Source organism: Notamacropus eugenii, chromosome 3 (assembly GCF_028372415.1).
Source record: "Notamacropus eugenii isolate mMacEug1 chromosome 3, mMacEug1.pri_v2, whole genome shotgun sequence".
Lineage (NCBI taxonomy): Eukaryota > Metazoa > Chordata > Mammalia > Diprotodontia > Macropodidae > Notamacropus > Notamacropus eugenii.
The window spans coordinates 350,819,970-350,837,767 of NC_092874.1; the positions used below are offsets into that span (position 1 = coordinate 350,819,970).

Genomic DNA, 17,798 nt, shown 5'->3' on the forward strand with positions numbered 1-17,798 from the left:
AGAGCCATCTGAATCCAGTGACCAGATATTCATCAGGATGACTGGAGATGACCCAGGAATTGAAAGATGAATGGATTAATGAAAGAACAGTTGAGGAAGTTAAGTTCTAATAACTATTATCAACATTGGAAAGATAATCTGCTCATTGTTTTATGTAATTTGAATAATAGACCATTGGGAGGAAGTATACCTCTAGCCAGAATTATGACCTCAAATCTCCAAATTCAAAAACAACAAACACATAAGATTCCAAATGTTGAGTACTGGACTGTGAGGCCAGATGCTCCAGCACCTTATTCAGGGACACCTGGTTCAGCAAGATAACATCCACATTCCTTAGAGGATTTTTGGTTGGATGGGAAAGAAATAAGAACACTCTCCACTGGTATATGTATGAGAATCCATAAGAATCATTTTGGATGAATATTACCTAAGTCAGGATTAGGAGCTTGAGAAATGCATGTATTGGCTAGAGTGCTAGATTCTAATTATCAAGGAGAAATTATTGTGACATTCCAAAATTTAGGGAAGGAGCCCACACAGTTTTGTAAAAATGATAGAATAGTTCAAATAATTATTATACCTTGTGAAACAAGACCACTTGTGAAAACTGATCCTCCTTCTTAAATAACTAGCAGAGGAAGTGAAGGATTGGGTTCTACTGGTAGAATAAAATTGGGAGCTAAGTTGTGGGTAAAACAGAAGCCAGATGATGTTCCAAGGTTGTGGAAATTATAGCACATGGGAAAGATAATACTGTAACTTTTGTTTATTCAGGAGAGGATGATTACTAAATTGAACCCTTAACTCATGTATTCTACCATGAATGCGGCTATGATAGTGGGTCCCAGAACCACAGCTGACTGTATCTACTCTGCCTCTGGTTATTGATTCCTTGTTTCTTTTTTGACTTTTCATCTGTGAAATTTGCTGGATTTGGCTTAGTACCCTCTACCTGCAGATGCCTGATAACTTAAGCTGGACGTCATCCCTATCCAAGGAACATTATTTCCAAATTTTAGAACTATCAGGACAAGTTAAAAATACTACAAAGAAACAATTCAAATATGTGGAGCCACAATCAGGATCACACATGACTTGGTAGCTAGAATGTCTTGCCTAAAATATTAAAATATGCTTTTAGCCAGTTACCCTGCTTTAAGTCTTTTGCCATTCCCAATCATTTAAATAACAACTTCAGAGCTGTCAATATAGTTATTTGATGTCAAAATTCATCAGTGATGTCAAACTCAAAGAGAAAAGACCACTAAAGTGTATATAAGGATGCCTGTATGTAGACCACACAGTGAATTAGAAAACCATATAACATAATTTACATTTTATTGCACTATAATTTATTTTGTTAAATATTTCCCAATTACATTTTAATCTAGTTTGTGCTGCACTCAGGAGTGTTGGGTCTGCTTGAGTGTTTGATACCACTGCTATACAGCTAACTTATTATGAATGATTCCATCTGACTTTGCTTTCTGAAGTTAGAAAATCCCTAGGACCATCCCATACTGAAGTTCTTTTATAGACTGAAAAAAATTGAAAATAAAGCAAAGCTTTCTCTTTACCTCTACAAGATTTTCCATCTTCTTGCAGAATATATCCTGAAGGACAAGAATATTTATAACTTCCATCAGTACTTTTGCAGATGAAGTTGCAAGGTTTAAAAGATGGACTACACTCATCAAGATCTAAAGAATGAATGAATAAGTTGCATAAATACTAATTACTGGTTAAAAGGTACAAATTACATCTCTCACTTCAAATCTATTCAACTTTTACTTGAAGAATTATAGAACTGTGGAGCATTACTAGCTTGCAGTTAGAAAGTAGAGCATTACTAGCTTGCAATCAAGTGACTAACAAGTCTATACCCTCTGAACAAGATATTTGTATGCATTTTTTTTTAACTGGGCTCATACCCCAAGGAATTTATTGACAAGAAGAAAGTTCTCAGATGCTTCAACGTATTCATAGCCATAATTTTTGTGATAGTTTAAAATCAGAATTACAATAGATGCACATCAATAGGGAAATGGCTAACTAAAGTTCAGTACATGAATGAAATGAGAATGTTATTATATTGTAAGAAGTAGTGTGTGTAATGTCATCATTTTAGTATATTAAAACATTATTGTTTTCTATTTTGTTTCAAAATTTATTCATTAAATTATATATGTAATACTGTAGCCATTTGCTGGCACTGAGGTATTATCTATTAATCCACAGTATTAATACATTGACCATCATTATACAAGTTGCCCATGACTTTATAGACATCTATATCTGTAGGGAAGGAAAAAAAGTGGAAGTAAATGAAATAAATGCGTCTTCTGATCTGTGAAGACAGAACTCTGAAGCTGCATAAAAAATGATTTTAATTTAATCCATCTTTATTGTTTGTTTATTTCTAAATCAATGGAGTGTCATAGAGGCCAGCACCATTCTCTGAAAAAGGTTTCAAAGAGCTAATTTAAATTTATAAGAACAAAATCCATTTCCCAGTAGATAAATGGTAGGAGATGTGAATAGGATGTTTGCAAAGGAAGAAATCCAAGCGATCGATAAAACAATAAAAATATTTCAAATTATTAGTAATTAAAGAAATGCAGATTCACTCTTCGGTTTTATCTCTCATCTATTAAATTGGGTAAGATGATGAAAAAGTAAAATGACAAACGCTGGAGGCACTGCAGAAAAATAGGCACATTTATTGCCTGCATTGAAGCTGTGAATTCGTCTCAGCATTCTGGAAAACATTTGGAACTAAGCCTCCAAAGTCACTAAGGCGTGCATGTCCTTTGACTTCAAGATACCACTTACTAGGCCTACACCTGAGAGAGATTAAAAATGAAATGTAAACAAAACTATTTACGGCAGCTCATTTTTGTAGGTGTAAAGAACTTGAAACTAAGAAGGTTTTCATCAGGCAAAGAATTTTCTTAAATTATTTAAAATCTGTTCTACAAAGAGTTTTAGGTGAAATGTGGCTTTGTGTGGTTCAGATCTTTATTATCTAGTGTCCTGTCATGTTTTTCTGTGGTTATTGAGAACTGTTTTCTTCAAGGATCTCAAATAGACTTCAGAGCAGGGAGATACAAACTTTCAGTATATCTAACTTGTCTAATTTATGAAGTGGTCTGATCTTGGCCTTCTTGGCTTGAGGTTTACAGGCTCCTAATGTTTAAAAATGTAGCCTTTTCTGGCTAAAGTCAGCTAGCCAGCAGGTTCTGTATTTTCAGAGCGAAAGAAATACAGGCCCCCTTCTAATCTGTACTCTCATTACTCAGTTGCAGGCCCCAACACAGGTCTGTTGGATGAATGCAAGATCATACTCCAAGGACCAAGCTGTAGGGTTACCGTTTGAGTTCATACTGGCTCTAAGTATCCATTCAGCATCAGAGCAACATAGCACTGGCTATTACCTATTGTTATTACCTGTCCGTACATAGCTGTAAGGCCAGTCCAATTTCCCTCCTGGAAGTTTTTGTATTGGGCTTTACTGGTTCTTCTCTCTCTCTAGTCTTTCATTTTCCTTTGCTGATGTGGACTGCAAAAATTAATCACTGTGGATTCTCTCTAGATTTTCAAGTATGCCTCAGTCTAGTGTTCTTCCTCTACATTCTTGGGAGCAGTTGTGGGTGAAAGCTAGGATATATCCTGACTCTTTCATTTTTGCCATCTGATATACAATTAATTTGAAAATATAGTAAAGAACTGGGGAAAGGGAGAAAAATCTCAAAAAAAAAACTAGAACTCAGAAAAATATTTTTTCATGTATGATCAGTAGAACTCCAGAGTATGTAGATATTTAGCAAAACATTGTAAATATAATCGTTTCTTTTCTAAGTCCAAAAATTAAAACACTGTCAACAATAAATATTTGTACCAGAAATTTTAAAAATGTCTGCTTTAAATTCTTCTTTCTGTTCTAAATCCAGCCAGATTTCTAACATTTATAAAATTCCTTAGCTCATCAGCTGTCGTCTAAAGCAAGTTTAAGAGATCATAGATCTTAAAGATGCTGAGTGATTTTTGAGTGAGACTGAGGATACACATAGTACTTGAAGGGAACTCAACCAAAGTCAACTAAGTATCTACTAAGTGACTAGTATTAATAATGATAACGTGTGAGGGGACCAAGCCTTAAGCTGTAGATACTGAAATATCCTAAAGAGTAGCTGAGAAGGTAGAACTTGGACCACTGGTTTATGATGGAGGTGGCAAGTATATTTATAGGATAGGAACAACACACTCTAGTGGTAATCAAAAGAACAGAAACACACAGGAACATGATAGTAATATGAAAGAGATGGTACGAAAATGGATGGCACTGTAGATGTGCCATGGAATGAAATAGAGATGGAATTACGTTAGGACTGAGAGTACTTAGTTTTCTTTCCTCAAAGTCTTAGCTTGATGTCTAAGGTTCAGATTGTTACAAATGCATTTGGAAGTGTGTGTGTGTGTGTGTGTGTGTGTGTGTGTGTGTGTGTGTGTGTGTGTGACACACAGGACTGATAGCCTTGAACTGGACACCAGCTTTCCACTTTTAGAGATGTTGATCCATGTAATTGCAGGTAGCATTTAAAATAAAATTGAGGAGCCTAGAGTTCCTGCTGTCGGCGGGCACTTGAATTTTAGGAGCAGGAGCTCTTAGTTTACAGTAGGCCAAGCTGCGTCTGACTTAGATGCAAATATGGTAAGCTCTCTAGAGGTGAAGCGACATGGAGTTGCTGAAGGACAGTCAAACTGGCCCAACTTGGAAAAACAGAGCAGGCCAAAGCTTCTGTGCTGACAAGTACAAATATCAGGCATGTGAATGGCTGTTCCACTTCCATCCTGAGCAAGTTAGTAAGTAGTACCTTTTGAAAACAATTAAAGTGAAAAGAAAGTAAAAGAAAAGGAGAGAAAAAATAAAATCAAACAGGAAAAAAACCCACAATTAGAAATACATCTGTTCAATACTACTCAATCAACTGAAAGCTCAGATCTGGAGCACAGGTAACTTGTAATCCATCAACTGGTCTAGAATTGTCTTGATTAGAAAAGAGACACCTAAGTAAAATTAATAATGTAAATGTGATTTACAGCTATTCCTTCCACATCAAGACTTTCCCCACTGTAGTTTTAATATATTGTGAGTCAGCATAAAAAATTTAATGGGAATTTTGGGGGAGTTTTACAGAAGCAAAATGATACAAGAAGGCCATCAGACAACACAAAGCTCAGAAACTCAGAAATGAATAAAATATGTATGCAGTATTGTACGATATAGTTATACACTCAGCACAGTCAGTATTATGCTCAAGTTTGTTTCATTTAAAAAATTTTCATATTTATTTCATATTTTAAAATTTCTTTTTCATGTAGTATTTTTGCTTAACATTGACCTATATATAGCCTTTCACCAAATACTTAAGCCAGATTTTATAATAAGGTACTGTAAATACCCTGTAAAATAAAAATAAAAAAAAAACTAAACTTCCCTGACATGAAGGACCAAAATTTTACACAGATTTTCCAGACCATGGGGACTCCATGTCCCATTCCCCCCACAACATGGAAGAGACTACTGCATATAACATATTTAAGCATATTTGAACTAATGGAGAAAATATATTTGAAGATATTGGTCATATTGAAATATTACACTATTTTTATGTAAAAAGAAGCTGTTATCACAAAAAAGTCATCGATTTTTATGCAAATAGATCTCACTGATCTTTACTTGTAGAATACTTTGTTAGCAGTAAGTTTAGTTTGAATTTATAGTACTTTTTGAAAGAAATACAAGGGAATTTATTGAAATGTTAAATAATAAAATCAAGTTTTCCTTGTCATTATTTCAAACCAATATATAGATTCATACCTCTTCCATCTGTGGCGTATCCTGAGCCATGAGGACAAATCTTTTTGTACTGGGTAGTGACAGGAAGTGGGCAAAGTTCAAATTGTTTACACCAGTCCCATCCTGTATCACAGCAACACTCTGACTTTGTGCCAAGGTTCTGGCTACTGGAAGCCATGTGACACACTGATTGCAGAAGCTGAGCAAAACAGACTCCTTTTCTGTCGGCTGCATAAAGTAGAGGAAAAAATGCAATCACCCTAAAAGCCTATAGTTTTTATTTATTATCAATGTTTACAAATAAACTTTAAATATATGTCAATGATTGTTGTCCAAAAAAATGGTTTACATCAAGTATTTTAGGTATAATTATTCCTTTCTTCAAAACGTTTCCCAAAGACAATCGTGTAATTCACAGACATTATTTAAGGTATTACAGCAATTTTCTCTTAGAGGTGATAGAGATTGTTTATAATCTTTGCTTCAGTCTTAGGATGATATTGCCATGGACACTTAGTATGGGAAGTTAACATGTTAAAGCACGAGGATCATCAAGTGTACCTTAAAGCTAAAAAAAAAAAAAAAAAAGGAAACCATTCTTTTAACAAAAAGTTTACTAGACTTGACTAAATGTGATAAGGTAGCTCATTACTGCAAAGGAACTCCCTCAGTGACCACAGGAACTTCCTTTCAGTCCTCATTGTTGACCTGATAATTCCTACTCTTTCTCTTCCACCAAAACCAGCTGTTGCCTATTATATTTTCCTGATCCCTCAGTCATATTCCTTTATCTCACCTTGGTCCAAGATTTGTTAGGGGTGGAATCGGAGATAATAGGTCCCACAATTCCTTCCACAATCCCAATTCCTCATCTACCTTTACCTTTTCTCCAGAGATCCCTTCCTACTCCCTCCCCTCTTACTACACCCTCCCAGGCCTCTATCCTGCTGATGCTTACTTAGTTTGTGGGGAGCCATCCATTACGTGACAGGGGATCTTCTCAGTAGATGTGAATAAAATTTTTGCTTTCGTTATTTGGCAGAAAAAGAAGATATGCAAGTGTAGCACACATATCCCCACCAAAAATAAAGACTTTCAGAAAAACTAAAACAAAGCCTACTGGAAAGAATGGAAATGTTGAATTTATTTTTGAACCACTGAATAAAGAGAGCTTATGCTTTTGAAGAGACAGTGTTAACTTTCCATTTCCCTGAAGGAAAAAATTTTGCAAGAGGAAAGATGTATGTGTGGGATAGGGATCTTCTGTGCAAAAGTTTTGAGAGAGCTTGTAGTGAGTGTGAAGATAGGAAGAGCAGCTGGGAATAGTGAGGCCACTATGATACTACCTCAAACTTCCACACCTGGAAGAGTACCTAGAAACTAAAAGGAGAGGTGTCTGGGCAGATTGGCTGCTGTTTACCTTTGCCTTCAGAAGAACTGAAGGTCATTTTTGCCTTGCCCTCTTCTCTCTTCTTTCCCTGATCAGGAAAGCATGTAAGTCTAAAGTCTATCTTTTCTTTAAAATCTGTCTATATTTCTATTCAGTTAGTATTGAAAACTGATACAAGAGTGACAGACAAAAGCAATTACTCATTTTTATGTATTTCAATACTGGTAACCAGATGTCAGAGACAGAAACAAAGACAGGCATTAAGCACACAGAGAACAGATTCACTGAAATTGCTAGGAACTATTTCTCTGGAGTAAAATGAATTATTGATTTATGTTTAAGTTCAAAAAGAGGGGCAGAAGCATGAATCTAGTTTGCTCCTAGAAATAAAGTTGTTCAGTTGTAGTTTTTGTCTGGTGAAGGAATTGGGGTTTGGGCCTGCTCCATTTTCCTGCTCTAACCATGAGGATGATGACTAGAAACAGTCCAATTGAATGAAGGGAGTGGCTTGAAAAGGCTAGTGAGGGCTCCATTTTAAAGGTGGGGACAAAGGGAGAGGGAGTAAAAATCCTCCTTCAACAGTCAAGTAAAATCTTTTCACTTAACAGGAACAAGCACTTAGAGACAAACCTACATGAATGATGATGTTTGTAGTATCCCAAGTTTAAACTATGAATTTATTTTCTCTTTTAAAAATAATTAGAAAAGATGAGTATTTTAACAAGAACTACAAAATATGGGAAAATATCATATAGTACTATATTTCAGGTACATCTTTGACTGAACTGGCCTAGAAATAAAATCAATTTTTATTGCACTGCTTTTTATGGAAAGTGCATTCTTAGTCCCAAACAAGCTAATTTCATATGATCTTTTTTGGAATATAACCTATTCTTTCTTGAGGTATGGTATGATTCAGAACTGGATAATGTTTTTCCAGTGTTCTTCGCATGGCAGTGATTATAGTAAAATCATTTCAAGTGAGCATTTACTAAAAGTCTCCTATACAAAGGGGACTGTGCTACTTACTAGATACAAGTCCTTGAATTCAAGAAACTTGCTTACAAAGAAATAGAGAGGCTATGATATGCATATACATTTTTATAATAACGAACAGAAGGTGATGGGGTTAAGGAGGGATACACAGTGCTCATGGAAAATTTATGGAAAGAGTGATTATTGACAAGTAAGGAAAAACAATGAAAGAAGACCTACTCCAGGTCTTGAAGTAACTACAGGTATTGGATGACAGATTATATAAATACTGTACATGAAAGAAGGAGAGTACAGCACAAAATCAGTGAATAGTTCATTTACATGTGATGGATTGGTTCAATCAACCCTCACCTCAAATAAAAAAAAAAGATGTCATACCTTTGATATCTTCATCAAAGAACATCTCAATTGAATATGTCAATCAGAGAGAGACACACACACAGAAAGTGAGAGAGAGACAGAGAGAGAGAAGAAAGAATAAAGATCACAGGTGGAGAAGTGCAGCTTTAACAAAAAAAACTTATGATTAGAGGAGATGAGAAGATGAATGAGGATCCTAAGATGATAGAATGTAAATAAACTGGAAGGGACCCCACAGGCAATCTAATCCAACTCTCATTTTATAGATGAATAAACTTGGGCCTGGGGAGGTTAAACAAGTAAATAAGGTTTGGATATATTCAGGTTAGAAGATCACAGAATGTCCGAGAAGAGATCTCAGAGTTCCTTTAGCCTTAACCTTTGTTGGCAAAGGAATGTTCTCTACACTGTCCTTTATAAGTGGTTGTCTTGTTTACATTGGAACTCTGCCAATTATGGGGAACTACATCCTGAAGTATTCCACGATTGTTTTGTTTTGTTTTAAACTCTCAAAGTGCAGGCTACATGCTTGAATGACTATTTAAAGGAGAAACTCTGCTTTAATGTGGTCATTGATTTTATATAGCAATACAACATGATCCAATAACCTTGATCTGAATGGCCAACTTCAGTCACACTGTGGGGCATACTGGTCAGTCATGCTTGCTTTCTACATTTTCTTCTGTGATTTTCATTTCTCTTAAAGATGACGTGTACTAGCATCATACAGTCCCTTTGCCAACCTTATGGAGAGGAGCATGCAGAATGCCAACAGGATTTCTACATAGTCTCTTCTTCATTAATCAGGAAGCAAAGAAAATAAGAGCATGTTCTTTATATTTCTCTTCATTAGTCTCTTGCTCATAATCTGACATTCTACATTATTTCTCCCTCTCAGATGAGAAAAACAACCAATTTGTGGCTCGGTTTAAGAAACCAGCTGCAAATGAGTCAATTTTGACTGTCAGTATCTTCTGGTACTTGTCAGTATACATCCCAAATGACTTGAATGAAAGAAAAATCAACTACTCCAGATGAGGAGGAATGAAATCTGCTAGCAGTGGTTATAGTTCCAGCAATAGCATTGTGAGAATCAGGCTTGGGGTCATAAAAGAACTCATGACAAATGGTTTTAATCTTTTAAGTAAAGTGGGAAGTAAGGTTAATTTGCTGAGAAGTCAGACAGTAAGAGACTTGAAAGGAGATGGTTTGGAACTGTCATTGTGTGGTATATGATAATCAATTAAGAGATGATTAAAAGGATTGCCATATAGCAATGAGGGCCTAGTTGAGGTCAGAAAGCTTTCATTTTTAATGTATAAAGTCAACACATTTAACAATCTTGTGTATACTTTCCATTAATTCTATATGTTCATTCCTTATACATGTGTATATGTATATAGCTATCTCTATATATCTTAAACATAAATTTTCTTCTCTGAAAATAGTTCCATTTTTGTATTTGTATTCCCAGCACAACAGTACATGGCGATAGGTACTTAAGATTGGCTTTTTGAGTGATTACATTCTCCAGCAATGAAAAAAAGGGGAGTGTTTAGTGGAGGTAATCCCGATTTGAGAAACGGCAGAAAGGGAGAAGTTGAAAGAAAACAGAACAAGAGCAAGGGATTTAAAAGTGGAAGGCAGCGCTTTAATGGATGATGGACTAGGAGATTAAGGTGTGATCAAGGAACCAGGGCTCCTGATTAAGATAAAGGACATACTGAGGAGAAAAAGAAGTAGAAAGGCTGGAGACTATAAATTTGAGATCTCAGGTAGAACATCTTTGCTTTTTAATGAGGACTATGGTAAGACTACCTTTGGAGTGGCTGAGGAATGTGGTATAGGAGATGGAGTTTTGATTATGGGGTTAGAGGACATGAGTTCAAATTCTGCATCTTATAATTGCTACCTCTGTAACCCTGGGTAAGTAATAATATCCCTGGACCTCAGCTTTCTTATCTGTGAAAGGAGAAAGTAGTACTAGATAGACTGTGAGTTCCTTTCTAGATATGTCATTTTATTTTGAAGGTCCAAAACAAGTCACAAACTGCAGTCTTTTCTTTATACTTGACACCACACCACCTATAGAAAATGGATCCTGAAGAACTGACTGGAAATTTGGTAGCATAGTTTAGCACAGCAGAGTGGAGCCACAGCTCCACAGAGTCAGGAAGGCTTGGATTCAAAATCCCACCTCTGGGCTATTAGATCCTGTGCAAGGCCCAGACACCTTTGTGAGCTTATAAGTTGCAGGAAAGTTACCAATTTCCATTGGCACAAAAAGTTGTTTTGTATATATTTCCTATATGATGGAATCATATGCTGATTGAATTTTAAGTGGCAATATCAAAATTTTCTAATGTTAGGAGTATGTTTACCATTTAGCTTGCTTAAATAATCACCACAGCGTTTTCAAAAAGAACTGAGCGGTCCTTTCATGTACTAGGAAGTGGATTTTGGTAAAAGTGTTTTAAGAAAATATAACAGAAAAGTGATCTGGGGGTTATTGTTTACCTGACAAGTTCTTTAGCCTCTTAGAGCCTAGACTTCTCACACTAAGGCAGATTGGTCCAACTCCCCTAAGGGATCCCTAAGACCTCTTCTGTCTCTATGAACATTTTCATGTATAGGCAATCTCACACAGCATTAGTTGGCGGTGCTTGTTCAAAGTAATACAACTTCACAAGAAAGCATGGCTCATGGAGAAGTGTACTAACATGGATATACTAAATATACTAACATGTGATGTTTTTAGTTATAACTGCTTTTCCCAAACAGAGGAGCTATGTGTCAGTAGTACAAATCTGAAAAGAGATAGCTCATTTATGTGAATGATAAAAGAAAAAATCAAATAAGGTTTAAATTCAGCAATTAACAACATATATGTACAATTTAGAGTTGGTATAGTGGGCAGAGAATTGCATTTTAGCACTATTCTAAGGGTTTGAAGATAAATACAATATATTGAATAAAAATTAGATTTCTGTAGGATATTTAATCAATGTAAGAACTCAATTCCTATTTTCTTAAAAAATTAAGCACTATATTTCTTTTCAGTTAGCTAATAAAAACAGCTCATTAAAATGTATATTTTCTAGCCCTGACAAACAACATTAAATCTCCAAGATTTAAACTGCATACCATAAGTATCTTATCAAATTGTTCCAGATGAGAAAATCAAATTTTGAAGTACTACATTTATTTTTAATTAATATTAGCACAGATGACCTTATTCACAAATATTTTTATTTTAGAATGATATTAATTGATATAATTTTAGTACCCTACTGTTTTAATTTTTTTCCTGTAGACTTCAAGCTTAACTTTGGAAAAATATTCAGGAACATTATTTACATTATGCAATTATATGTATGTACATAAACATATATGTCACACATATAGTATATATACATGCATATAATATATTATACACACACATGTGTGTCTTTATAAATCAACTTACCAAGGCAATCAATCCCTGGTGAACTTGACTGGAATCCATTACATTTACACCTGTAGCTCCCAACAATGTTAACACAATGGCCCTTTTCACAGACTCCTGGTTTTGTGCAACATTCATTTTCATCTTTAGGAAAACACCATGCAAACAATAAATAAAATAGGGAATAACGTTTTGGCAAAGTATTGATGAACTAAATGAGTACAGTTTCAACATTCCTGTGTTAGGTAGCAGTTTTTCTAATATGTGATATATTACCAACAGATTACAGATAAATAATTTATTTTTTTAAGTTTATTATTTTTTTCTACCATTTTTATCTTTTTTAAATTTTGAATTGCAAATTCTCACCCAACCTCCAACCCCATTCCCCACCTACTGAGAAGGTAAGCAGTGTATGTATTACACATGTGAAATCATGCAAAACATATTTCCACATTAGCCATGTTGCAAAAAAAAAGCAAGAAAAATAAAGTGAGAGATTTATATTTCAATTTGCACTCAGAATTCATCAGTTCTCTGCAGGTAGATTTCAGTTTTCATCACAAGTCCTTCAGAACTATCTTTGATTATTATATCAATCAGAGTAGCTAAGTTTTTCACAATTGATCTTTATTACAATGTTGCTGTTGCTGTGTGCACTGTTTTCCTGGTTCTGTTCATTTCACTTTGAATCAGTTCATATAGGTCTTCTCACTTTTTATCTGAAACCACCCCCTTTGTCATTTCTTATATGTACTCCACCACAACCATATGCCACAACTTGTTCAGCCATTCTCCAATTTATGAGCACCCTCTCAATTTTCAACTCTTTGCTACAAAAACAGCTGTTATAAGTATTTTTGTACGTATAAGTCATTTTTCCTTTCCCTCTGATCTCTTTGGAGTACACATAAAATAGAGGCATTGCTTGGTCAAAGGATATGCACAGTTTTACAATACTTTAGGTGCAGTAGTATATTGTTCTCCAGAAAGGTTATGCTAGTTCTCACTCACCAATAATTTCTGTACTTATTTTCCCTTACCCCTTCCAGAATTTGTAATTTTTGATAGGAATGAGTGGTACCTCAGAGTTGTTTTAATTTGTGTTTCTCTAATATTACCATGGATAGCTCTGATTTCTTCTGTAAACTGCGTGTTCATATCCACTCACCATTTACAAATTGGAGAATAGCCCTTTTTTAAAATAATTTCTATACTCTGCATATATTTAGAAATGAGGCCCTTATTAGAGAAACTAGCTTTAAAATTTTTTGAAATTATTTCATTGCCTATGGTATCTTTTAGCAAAATGTAGTTTGCTTATTATTTTTTTTTAAATTAGGTTTATTTCTGCTTTTGCCTTGCCTGAAATCAAGATAGCTACCTTGCCATTTTTTAGTTTCTCTGAAGTGTATTAGATTTTGCTGTAGTCTTAACTATATTTCTTCCTGTTTAAAGAGTTTCTCTTGTAAGAAAAAAAAACAAGAACATATTGTTGGATCCTGGTTTCTAATCCATTCTGCTATCCACTTTTGTTTAATGGGTAAGCTCATCCAAAGTCATTCACAGTTATGATCACTAACTAAGCATTTCTCTCCATCCCATTTCCTTCTGTTTTCTTTTCCTCCTGTTCTTCCCCAAAAGTCTGTTTTGCTTTTCAGCATTACCTCCCTTAATCTGTTCTCCCTTTTATCAAACTTCTCCTCTTTCTATTATGCCCTTCCCTCCTATTTCCCTATTGGGTAAGTTAGATTTCTATACACAATGGTATATGTGTAAACACATACAAATCATACATATATATGTGCATATATATGCATTTATACATATTTATATGCATATATGCACACACACACATATATATATACACATATACACATGCATATGTACACATACAAATTTTTTTCTTCCCCCTTTGTATCCATTCTAATATGAAGTTCAAGCATTACCTGCCACTTCCATCTTCCCCTCCATTATGAAAATTCTTCCTTGTATGCCTCATTTATATGAGAAAATTTTCCCTATTCTGCCACTCCCTTCCCCCTTCTGTCAGTATATGCCTCTTTCTAACTTTTTCATTCTGCAGGGGAGATTATTTTAATATAATCAGCTCATATCCATGACCCTTTTCTATATAAACTCCTTTTAACTGTCCCAATAAGGATTACATTATTCATTTTTCTATATAGGAATTACATAAAGAGTTATTGAGTCAATCATGACTTTACATGTTAAGTACTTTATGATTTCTTTTTCATGTTTACCTTTTTATGCTTCTCTTGAGCCTTGTTTTGAATGACAAATTTCTTTATTCAGTACGGGTTTTTGCATTAGGAATACTTGAAGGTCCTCTATTTCATTAAATATCTATTTTTCCCCTGAAGGATTAAACTCAGTTTTTTCTAGGTAGATGATTCCTGATTGTAACCTGAGCTCATTTGCCTTCCAAAATATCATATTCTCAGCCCTACATTCCTTTAAGTTGGAAACTGTTAAATCTTGGAAGATCTTGACTGGGGCACCACAACATATGGATTATTTCTTTGAATAATTTAAATTACTTCTTTATTTGTTGTTTGTTGTTTATTTGTTGAAATATTTTCTCTCAGACTTTGGAGCTCTGGAATTTGGCTAAAATATTTTGGAGAGTTTTCTTACAGGCAGTCGAATAATTCTTAAATCATCTTCCTCAATCTGTTGTCTATATCAGTTGTTGTCCTTCTGATGAGCAATTTCACATTTTCTTCTGTTTTTCATTTATTTGACTTTACTCTTTCTTGATGTCTCATGGAGTCATTAGCTTCCATTTGCCTAATTCTAATTTTTAAGTAATTATTTTCTTCACTGAGTTTTTGTATTTCTTTTTGCATTTATCCTACACTGCTTTTACCAAATCTCTTGTCATCAGTCAATTTTTGAGCCAATTCAGGCCAATTCTATTTTTTCCAGTATTTTTGTGCATTTCTTACCAAAATGTTAATTTTTTTCATAATTTTCTTGCCTTACATTCATTTTTCCTCCAATTATTCTTCTACCATGCTTTTCTTCCTTTAACACTTCCAGGAATTCTTGTTGGGCTTGGATCCAATTAGCATTTTTCTTTAACTTATTTTTTTGTAGCTGTTTTCACATTGTTGTCTTCTGAGTTTACATCTTGGTTTTCCTTGACACCATAATGGCTTTCTGTGGTCTAAGTTTGTTGTTGTGGTTGTCCTTTTTTTTTTTTTCATCCTACTTCTTGACTTTGAAATTTATGTTTAAGTTGGACTTGGCTCACCTGGGAATGGGAAAGTACTGTCCCAAGCTTAAAGTTTTTTGTCATACTACTATTTTCAGAACTAGTTCTGGGGATCTGCAAATTTTTGGTGCTCCCAAGGTGGTGTGATCTTGGGAGAGGTCACTGTTCTCCTGGTCTGCACTCTGGTATTTATCCAGGAAGGTCCCCAGTCCCTTGCAGCCAGAAACACTAAAGATCCTCTTTGCTTTAGAACCAAGATCATGGACCCTGTTCCCTTGTGACTAATCCTCAGTGCTCTTATCTGCCCTGGAATTATATCCCAGAACTGCATATAAGCAATAAAGTTGCCAACTAATAGTACTCAGTGCCAGCAAAGGGTCCCTTTTGTAATCTCTTTCTAACCAGCTCCTGATCCACTTTCCATCTCTGGCCTAACTGCTTCTGAAGGTGCTGCTGTCCTTGCATCCACTCCAAATAGGCTGCCATCCTGTGGTCAAAGATGTCTCCTGCTGAACTAAGTTTTCTTAGGCTGGAAAAATACCTCAACTTCATTATTTGTGGACTTGACTACTCCAAAATTTGATTCAAGTTGTTATTTTAAAGTTGTTAGGAGAGGAATGTTGAAAGAGTTCAACTTACCTGCTGCGTCTAATCTATCATCCTGGATGCACCATAAGTAATTTCTTAATGGCACTGTACCAGAATAAACTATATTATCATTTTGGGAAGATTCACATAGAAAATCACAAAATCTGGGCTTTTGGGGGGAGAACTACAGCTGGTCCATCCTTGTACTCTACCATCTTGACTCTGCCCCCCCTCCCACTTTCTCTTTTACTAAATAAGTACTTTAGTATATTTTCAAAATTATAGCATCCCACGTTTTACTCCTTCTACTTTTTAGGCATTCTTAGAAAACTAATTTTGGTTTCTGGTTCCTTTCACAAATTATTTCATTTTTAAGTCATTTGTTGCCAACTCGTTCAAAACTAGATATTATATCCAAATTCTTCTCTTCCAGAGTATCTATTATCTTTAGATAGACTTGTTAACAAACTGGTAGTTAACATCTCAGTATACTTCATTTTATTTTTCTTATTAATTTTTCATAATTCTAGCCTACAAAGACATGAAAGTTGTTTCCAATGAACTGGGGACAAAAAATTAATATTTAGTTAAAAGTTTACCCTCCTAGGAATATTGTAGCCAGATTTCAGAGTTCCCAGGTTAAGGAGAAAATATTGCAAACAGCCAGAAAGAAACAATTCAAGTATTGTGGAAATGCAATCAGGATAACATAAGATCTAGCAGCTTCTATATTAAGGGATTGAACTGCTTAGAATATGATATTCCAGAAGTCAAAGGAACTAGGATTAAAACGAAGAATTACCTACCCAGCAAAACTGAGCATAATACTTCAGGGAAAAAAATGGTCATTCAATGAAATAGACAATTTTCAAGCATTCTTGATGAAAAGACCAGACCTGAATAGAAAATTTGACTTTCAAATACATGAATCAAGAGAAGCATGAAAAGGTAAACAGGAAAGAGAAATCTTAAAGGACTTTATAAAGTTGAAACTATTTATCTTCCTGCATGGAAAGATAATATTTATAACTCTTGAGACTTTTCTCAGTGTTAGGGTAGTTGGAGGGATTGTATCCATATAGACAGAGGGCACAGGGTGAGTTGAATAGGAAGGGATGTTATCTAAAAAACTAAAATGAAGGGGTGAGAGAGGAATATATTGGAAGGAGAAAGGGAGAAATGGAATGTGACAAATTTTCTCTCATAAAAAAGGCAGGAAAAAGCTTTTTCAATGGAGAGGAAAAGGGGGGAGGTGAGAGGGAAAAAGTGAAGCTTACTTTCATCACATTTGGATTAAGGAGGGAATAACATGCACACTCAATTTGGTATGAAAATCTGTCTTACACTATAGGAAAGTAGGGGAGAAGAGAATAAGTGGGTTGTGTGGTGGATGATAGAAAGGAGAGAAAATGGAAGGAGGGAGTAATTAGAAGTAAACACTTTTGGGGAGGGACAAGGAAAAAAGAGGGCATATAATAAATGGGGGACAGGGTAGGATGGAGGAAAATATAGTTAGTCTTTCACAGTATGACTCTTACGGAAGGCTTTGGCATAACCCCACATGTATAGCCTATGTTGGATTGCTTGCTTTCTCAGTGAGGATGTGTGGGGAGAGAGGAAGAGAGAGAAGTTGAAACTGAAAGATTTAAAAACAAATGTTGAGAATTGTTCTTGCATGCAACTGGGAAATAAGAAATACAGGTAATGGAGTATAGAAATCTATTTTGCCCTACAAGGAAAGAGAGAAGATGGGGATAAGGGAAGGGAGGGGTGTGATAGAAGAGAAGACAGAACAGGGAAAGGGGTAACCAGAATGCACAGTGTCTTGGGGTAAGGAGGAGGGGAGAGATAGGGAGAAAATTTGGAACTCAAAATCTTGTGGAAATGAATGTTGAAAACTAAAAATAAATTAATTAAA

The 17,798-nt window shown here is 35.0% G+C and overlaps 1 protein-coding gene across 9 annotated transcripts in view; it reads right to left on the minus strand.

Moving 5' to 3' along the window:
• Positions 1-17,798, minus strand: part of LOC140496889 (fibrillin-2-like) — a 132,386-nt gene that overhangs the window by 34,495 nt on the left and 80,093 nt on the right. For 7 of the 9 annotated variants that reach the window (XM_072597232.1, XM_072597233.1, XM_072597230.1 and 4 more), the window contains 3 exons: positions 12,076-12,198; positions 5,885-6,091; positions 1,581-1,703 (listed from right to left, as the gene is read on the minus strand). In XM_072597232.1, the coding sequence (XP_072453333.1) occupies positions 1,581-1,703; positions 5,885-6,091; positions 12,076-12,198 (453 nt within the window). The remainder of the gene's footprint in view (positions 1-1,580; positions 1,704-5,884; positions 6,092-12,075; positions 12,199-17,798) is intronic. The other 2 variants (XM_072597231.1, XM_072597234.1) reach the window with 2 other exon arrangements.